Genomic DNA, 8,991 nt, shown 5'->3' on the forward strand with positions numbered 1-8,991 from the left:
AGACCATGTATGTATTAATATGCAGCACTGATATACGATACAATGTAAAGCAATTGACAATCATGATAAAAAGGACCAGAATGACAAATATCAGTAATTACTATAGGTTTGTATATTTAATGTGTGGTAGCGGAAGCAAAATATGACTAGTATGATATAATGTGGTCCAGTCTATGTACAGCCTTTCGAATGGGCATTCAGTCTAGTTGTACTATGAACTCGATCCCCAGCCCTATTATCGTATTATAGTAGTGTTGAGGAGAACCAGAAAACTCCTTTAAAAAAGCCGAAAAATGCTCTGAGAACGTTGAGAAGCATCTTATCCAATCAGCATTCAATAGACGTTTTGCCATGAACATATAGAAAGTGAAAAGTCACATGTCGTGTTTCTGACTGAATGATTACCCATACTGTTACTATGTTTAGGAACGTTCCAGAGATTTCCGAAAGCTCTACGTCATCTAAAATACTATAAATACCTTAGATTTTCTGTACATAAACAGAACCTTTGGAATAAAGCGCTTCTTCCGTATTTCGCGCCTTTTCTCTCGTGTTCAAGTCACTGTGAAGATTTAGCCTGGGGGTTAACAGAAGTGCTTAGGAACTGAATCCAGAGTTACATTCAAAGACTTATCAAGTAGTATCCTGCGAGAAAAATCTGATCTGGTTATCAATTTTTGCTCCCATTCTGGGAGTGATGCCATAATCTTTTGCCGCAAACTATCAACAACATAATCAGTACAAACTTCAAGTAGAAATGACAGAACAAGCTGTGAGTCATATGTGGAGAAATTCTAACACTTCACTTGTACCTGAAGTTTGTGTTAATGTTCTTCAGAAGAACAATCAAAGCCGTACGACCAAACCATCTAGCTCAGACAACAAAACTTCACCTAAATTATTCACCTGAGTTACAAATATCCACAATCTCAAAGTATCATTTTATTTCGTGAATTTTGCTGACGTTTAAATTACATTATTTATTGATTTTAAGCAGTGTAGAAAAAATAGGAAGAGAAAAATATCCTTTTATTTCTTTCCATAAAATTAAGCATGAAAAGAAGAAGGAACAGCAATTATGTCTGAAATAATTTTTATGCAACTTGTTGAATTATTTTATCACTGAAGGCACGTTCCATCAATTTGATATTCACAGTGATTTTTGGATGTTGTACCATAAATTCAGCTGCAACTTTGGCTTTGATTAAATATTGTATAGACTTGTAAGTAAAGAAATAAAATACGCAAGACCAATAATAAATACAATAGTAATGCGAGAAATTATGTGACAATGCTTTTTTGGTAGTTTCACTTATATAGCTTTGTTTCGTCAAAAATTCAAATGCATATTTAGTAGGATTTTGAAGATATCCATTGAACATCCCAAGTTTGGATACTTTATAAGTAGTTTGGCAATGTATAGAAATCATGAACCGATCAATGTTAGACCACCATTGAAGACCTGGAAGCATTATGCGGCCGTTTGGGATTCCTTAGCAGTGCGCATTCACGATCACGCAAGCTAGATTTGAACACGGAAACTTCGGTCTCGCGCAAACGTGAAATTCAACAACCTCCGCACCCCATACTGAAAATTACTATGTGCTCACTGGTGACTAGCTTTGAGAGATAATTCTCGGAGTTCTAGTGAGAAGCTGTGATCAGTGAAGTTTAACCGTATCGGGTATGAGACAGCCACCCACTGAAAACAATGGAAGGTGGTTGCGGGGTCGTGAGTGCGCACTGCTGAGGAGTCCCATACTAGAATCAAACGGTCGTCTAGTGCTTTTAGGTCTTGAACGGTCTAAAATTGATTGGTTAATGATTTCAATAAAATCGAAAAATTTCCATAACTCTATACTAAAATTTTGACATTGTTCTATTTTTTTGTTAATGTGTAGACAAGCTAACTTACATACGTCACTTCTAAGATTTAATTAACGTGTTTCAATATATCTTCATTCAAACGAAATAAAGGGTTCCAGTAACATTATTTCTACATACGTCAGATATGAATAGGCTACATTAACTGGTGGAGAAGTACATTAATAAGAACCTTTATAGAAAACGTTAAAATTGGATTCTTTTTTCGAAACTCATAAATGCTTACTTCTTGCTTTCTTTCTAAAATATAGTTTAGCATTGACAAAGTCAAATACAATTGAACTTTTGGATCTGGCTTGGCTGGATTACAAGTACTTGCATTAAGCTCATTTTCACTGATACGCTGATTATGATATTTCTCGATTGCATACAGCATTTTTTCAGCTTCAGCTTTTTGTGCATCATCTGTTAATTATAATCAGTATATTTTGTTTATTCAAAGATACAATAATAAGATGTCTTATTAGTTGGGTACATACAAAAAAATTAATTCTAGTCTTAAATACTTACTCGACTCAAATCACATAGCTCTTCTAGAAGTAGCTTTCAGAACTATTTGAAAGGTATGACAGTTTAACTACAAAAGAATACGAGTACTAAAATCACCATCCTAAGTTTGATGCTTGCAGTCCCTTATTTTACCTTGATCTTAGAAAACGGCATACAATCAAAACAACTTTCTAATTTCATAAGTTATTACTTCACTTTTTCCTTATTCACTTTTGTCTGATATTTATGAAGTAGACAGTTATCATTCATGAATGATCTGTTTATAATTTACTGTTTTGGATTATCATTTAAACTATCAAGCAACTTATCTAATCAATGTAAAACATTTTCAGTTACCTTTTTACTAATCCAATATCGTTCTATTTTATTAAACTTATTTATGATATGAAACTATAAATACAATTATACCGTTTCAGTGAATGATTTTTTCGCAGTACAGTATATCTATCATTTCATGTTTAAAGGTAATTTATAACAAAGTTGTACGAAAACATATTTGCTATATTGTGCTTATTAGTGAAGAATATTGAGAACCTTGAAGAATCTGATGTTTTCTAAGATATTCTAGTTACATATGACCAAGTAGTTGAAAACAACATTACGGGACTAAATAGATCACGGCTAACTACATTAAAGGACTGAAATAGGTAAAGTAATCATACAGTGAGTAGTAAATAACATCATATTTAGTAGTTAACGTTGTAATTAATTTTGTTGTGAAAACAGTCGCAAAGATATCATGTTAACAATAATTCTCTTTATTAGTTATCCAATAAATGAGGCGAGAAAAATGGATGCTACAATACTACAAGACAAGTTCGACAATGACATTCCTTCATTATGTCAATAAGTAAAACTGATAATTTATGGAGTTTCAAAAGAAAAGGGGGAAAGACAGAGAAGTAACCACTATTAAATGTTCTGTACTCTACTGCTAAGTACACAGGGAAAAAATAATAATAGACTAAACATTGAATGGTAGTTTTTTAAAAAAACTAGTTAACATCATGTCTACTATGTTTTATTTAAAACCTTTTATCGAGTTGACAGTCATTAAGGTGATATAATACAAACTATCAAACAAACGTAGAATATAAGACAAGACATCAACCATGATTAGTAAATTCGAAGTAACTCGTCGGAATGTCAACTCATTTTTAGGCAAAAAAAACTGCGAAGCACTATGGGTTATAAGTTGTGAAAAAATACACTGTTAATTCGTGTGAATGAGTCTCTAGAACATGTAGACTACATAATATTGTTATTTCACCCCTTAAAGTTTTGTACGATAGTAAGTTTGTCCCGATAAAAAGTCCATTATATTCTTGACTTTACTAATTTATTCCATATGACAGAATCTATAATATAACTAAATTTGTTTATTTAATCGTAACAAAGTGGATTCGACTACTAGGATAGCCAATTATGATTAACAGGTTCTCAAAGCCCAATACAGACCAAAGGGTTGAGGCAAAATACATAGAGAACATTAAGACAATAACATACTTACAAAAATTGTACACATCTCCAGAGGAATGTGATTTGATGGAAATAATAGGGAAAATGCAGAAACCTGTTGCCAGTGGAAAGTAATAAACTTCCAGATTAATTGTGGACAGATCATCAGTTCGAAATGGCAACAACAGCAACAGTTTGCGCTCTTGATGCTTTATGACATCAGCTTAACCATAATAATACACTTTTAAGTCATTTTCGAGTAATTTCCTAGGTTCACTACAATGGAGTTCATTTAAAACTCAAAACCTACATATAAAATACTCCAGATGTAGAAAATAGCAAGTCCTCGAATTTTGTAGAAACTTTCTGTACAGTAGGCCTTACAATCTGAAACACTGAACAAAAGTTAGTTTTGATATTAGAACTAAGTACGTGTGATATTTGTACTAACTAATTATTCCTCTGTACTAGATTGTGTGCTTCTTACGAATTCTAGATACGTCCAGTTGTGCTCATCTAGTTCTACCTGCCTTAAATTGCACTATTTCGGGAATTTTTATTTGGCAAATCAACTTGGAATCCTGAAGGAAAATGGAAGAGCGGAAGGTCAAATAACACATTGGATCGGGAACTGGAAGCAGACATCAAAAGGATGAACAGCAACTAAAAACAACCAGAATAGTTTATCTAAGACAGAGGTCGATGGAGAATGCTGGTGGGTGGCCTATGCTGCTCCATGAAGAGTAACAGGAGTAAGTAAGTAGTTAGCAAATCAACCTGAATGCTTCTAATGATCATAGTAAGGTATTGTTTAACATGTCATTACCTAGGGTTTGTTTAGCTTTTTGATTAGTCTCCACCATAATAGCACCAACGTCTTCAGAGAACACAGGTTTGAATAACAAGCTTTCTACTAATTCCCTTAAGTATCTGGCCCATATATTAACTACACGTGTATACAAATTTTCAACTACTTGAGCTTTTGATGAAGGCGGTTGAATGCAAAACTCTGAGTTTGTTGAAAGACTGTTGTTTGGTTTCGTTTTCCTTTCATAAATCAATGAACCGTGAGACTTATTTTGTTTATTTATTTCTGAAATCTCCGGCGTAACCGAAGGATATACAAATTCAGTTGACTTTTCTGGAAAGTTTTGATCAAGAGAACCTATGTTGCCATTGGCTTTATACATTGCATAAAACACTTCAGCCATATGAAAATAACCACCGGCTGTGCAAATATGTTCGGTGCCATATTCGAGGGATGCATAAAATATCTACAAATAAGATATAATAATGTTAAACGCAATATTGAAGAATGAGTAGATACCAAATAAAGTTATAGGACATAAAATATGAGGAACATACCGAGTAAATCAGTAAAGTATGATTCTAGATAGTGGTTATCATGAAATGAAAACAATTTGTTACTGTTTGTAGTTCGCAAATTTTGGCGGAGTCAATGACTAGCGTTCATTGTACCATAAGTTTTCTTCTAACTGGGTCCAGAATTGATAATCAACTTGATTATCAACTCATCTCATTATTTTAACTTTGACTTCCCATAACTCGTCGCATTAGTTTAAAATGTATTTAGAGGCATACCTACACATATATTCGACAGTACTGAAATATTCATTAATTTTAAGAAAGAATAAAGATCTTAGTAGACTCACATCTTTCGCCAAACTCGCCAATGCTAGTTCATAATTCCCTTTAGCAGCATATAACAAACCAAGTTTACGATGTAACTGTGATTGTATACTATCTGTGCATCCATGTTGTGCTTTAAGTACTATCCACTGAGCTTGTGCAAGGTAAGTCTCAGCTTGATTCAGTTTCCCAAGACCTAGATGGTAAAAATAGTAATCAAGCTAATACGCACATTATTTATTATTTCTCATGATCTCTCGATCATCACGTTTTGCAGTCATTATTTCTTTGAACTTACTCAAAAGACTGATCTAAAACACAACAAGTGCTAGAACGTGTATAGCCATTAGAAATAGACAGTTGATAAACAATTAAAACAGAAAACTAGGAACAAAAACACCTATACTATTTATGTTGAAGTGACGAAGGGAAATTTTGTAATGACTCATGTGGCTGTGTTTAGGGGAAACATTTCCCTTAGAAGTGAAACTAAAGGTTTCTACAGATATTCTTTGCATTCACCAGTTCTGTAAGATATTTATATAGAAATTATATGTAATCGTATTCTTAGAGAATGACCTACTACTTAAAGGCCTTCAAAACATTTGGAGTACAGATGAAAGGTCAGAGGCTCTGTGGATATAAAAATCCTTATCAGATCTAAAGATCTGATTTAAAGATCTGTATTAGTGATTCTTAACTTACCAAATGTAGGTTGCTGCTTCAGAACCAGTCACCAAAATTGTTTGATTATAGAAAGTGGGATGGTTGAGTAAGGTTGTCATCCTACCTGTGTGCGGAGAACCATCAATCCTGATTAGCAACAAAATTCTGGGAGTGATAGGTCTTTCTTAGCAGTAACCAAATCTCATCACCTGTAGCCTCACTTTGATTCCTGAAAGCTCGTCAAAGAGCAAACACAACGCTAAGTAGTAGTACGAGGTAGCATCTAAGGCTGCCAGCAATTTCTTGACCCTTTCATGAAAATATAGGACGAATTTTAAAGAAGATCCAGATGTGTAACCATCTGACTGTGTTTATAGGCAAACACCGAAATGCTAGAGATTTAATAAAAAAGTGTACACTGAAAACACATTCAAGAATTTAGAGCACAATAATCTTTCATATCTTTTTGGGAAGTATTTTACCAATGGCTTAACTACTTACCAATACATGATTCTGCAAGAACTAGATAGGGTGATACTAATTCAACACAAGCTATTCCATATGCACGCACTGCAAACCTCAAACACTGTAAAGCAGCAGGTAGGGCTTTCTCTGATTTTCCTTTAAACAAAAGTTTTCGACTCTCCAGATGAGTGAGCCGGACCAGATCAAGCTGAATAAATTAAATAACACGAAAACCTTGAACCAATAAACTATGTTTTGAATCTCATTCTAAATTTAAGACGACATAATTCAATATATTTGAGTTACAATAGTACAATTAAATAACTACTCACACGATTCACCAATGTATGACTTAAGGAAACTCCTAATCCCGACTACTTAAGCAAACGCTTCAAACGATTTTTGAAGTAAATCTACTTGAAAAAAACTTTCAATGGCTTACAACTATGAAGAAGTGTCATTCAAAGTGAAATTTCAACGAGCCAATGGAAAGATAATTGCGGAAGTAAAGCGGAATCAAGGTTCTTTTTTGAGAACTCAGCTAGGTATTGGTTGAACTTCACAAGTTATAGACTAGCCACTTACAATATATGTTTAGTAATTTGTGTTGGACTCAATGACTGGGACGTCCCACCAAAACATGCGACTTAAGTCCAATTAGTGAACACTTGTAAGAGGAAATTGGATTTTCCATGGAAAATATAACACGAGGATTAACACAGGTTAACCGACCTACTATCTTTATTATTGCAGGCTAAATGTGCAACAAAGCTAATGAACTCACTATGCACCCAGTGAGTTCTGGATAGACAACTGCTATGGAATATGTACCTCATAATAATTGTCTATTTAGAGTCACCATCATAAAAAATGATTCTAGGTTCAAATATCATGACAACATTGTCTCAATAGGCAAGCGACCAACTGCGCACTATCTGAGTATATTGAAATATAATACTAATTATTAAAAAAAAAACAAAGTACATTTCGTACTCGAATCCACTACCAAAATGTTTTACATTGGTACCCATATCGCCTATCCCCATGTACCACAAGTATGATAGAGGCTTCTCACCAAAAATAATTGTACATGTGCAATGTAGATGCACTTACATTTTTGTTTTGAAGTTCTTCGCTTTTCTTCTGACGCTTGTCCTTTGATACAAATCCTTTAGATTCTCGAAATGTTATTAAATCCAGACATATCTTTTTATGAATTCCTACCCAATCAATTTTTTGATGCTCTATTCCACTAGAAATATAATGCATTCATATGTTAATGGTCAAACCAATAATACGTGATCCGGCATACCCCACATTGTAAGCATGCTGGTTTAGAGCATACTTCACAGCCATGCTCTTCGCCTTTTGGGTTTGCAAGGGGATAAAGTGAAAGAGCTGATGGGGGATTTTTCATAATTGCATGTAACGTTCAGCCTTTGATAGGTCTGCGTCTAGCCTAAAGGTATCTTGTAGGCTGGAGAAGTGGGGGTAACAGTATGTAAGAGAATTTGAAAGAGAAAGAAACAAAAGAACAAGTGAGCTGACAAATCAGTAAGCGCAACACATTTCGGACAATCTGATCACATGTATACTTGTTAAGACATTTTTATATGAAAATTAAAATGTCAACTAGATGGGTTAAAGGTAAGCCGTAATGAAGAAAAGAAGTATTAAACTACACAAAAAATGTAATTACCACTCTGGATAATAAATCAGTATTACCAGGGTAGGTTAAGTATAAGGACAAATTGTTTTTAAACGCATAAAGAGGGTTTCAATTTCCTTATAGCCAAGGCTTCAACAAACCTTAGTATACGTCCTTGAAGGTTTTTGTATAACATTACAAATGTTGACTCGATGTCAACCTTATGACCAGTCTCAATCAGTCAAGTAACACATATTACTTCTGGGTGGCCTATGCTCTATTGGGAGTAACAGGCGTGAGCAAGTACTTAAGTACTGTTACCTCTGAGGCGACTATAAACGCAAGATTAATACAAGTCGCTACTAGAATCAAGGGGTTGAAAGTGTAAGGCTTTGGATGCTTTACGACGTAACGCATATAGCGGATTGTGTTTTAGCCAGGATCTACTTTGTGTACTAGGGGAGCATGGTGAATACATTAAAGGAAGATGGAGAAAAGAACAAAAGATAAGGTGGGTCGACGATCCAGAAAGAATACAAAATGCATTCACGTTTAATAAGAAAAGCAATAGGAAACAATCAGCAACGATATAGGCCACAAGTTAAGACAATTTTGAAATCAAAACTGCGAGTAGGTTATTTGACCCGCTAGAATGAGTCAATTTTAAAAACCTGCCGCGAGGTGTCATAGCTACGACCTGGATACCTGCC

At 34.3% G+C, this 8,991-nt stretch overlaps 1 protein-coding gene across 1 annotated transcript; it reads right to left on the minus strand.

Annotated features, from left to right (window-relative positions):
• Nucleotides 1-1,094: 1,094 nt before the first annotated feature.
• On the minus strand, nt 1,095-8,111 carry ZMYND12 (Zinc finger MYND domain-containing protein 12; the record flags this gene model as incomplete). The annotated part of the gene is made up of 7 exons (XM_012943553.3): nt 7,923-8,111; nt 7,747-7,885; nt 6,670-6,841; nt 5,526-5,698; nt 4,679-5,126; nt 2,111-2,289; nt 1,095-1,220 (listed from the first exon to the last, which is right to left on the minus strand). The coding sequence occupies exons 1-7, from the start codon at nt 8,048-8,050 to the stop codon at nt 1,095-1,097; spliced, it is 1,365 nt and encodes a 454-aa protein (XP_012799007.2). The 5' UTR covers nt 8,051-8,111.
• Between the last annotated feature and the right edge of the window lie 880 nt (nt 8,112-8,991).

This window comes from Schistosoma haematobium, chromosome ZW, assembly GCF_000699445.3.
Source record: "Schistosoma haematobium chromosome ZW, whole genome shotgun sequence".
NCBI classification, from domain to species: domain Eukaryota; kingdom Metazoa; phylum Platyhelminthes; class Trematoda; order Strigeidida; family Schistosomatidae; genus Schistosoma; species Schistosoma haematobium.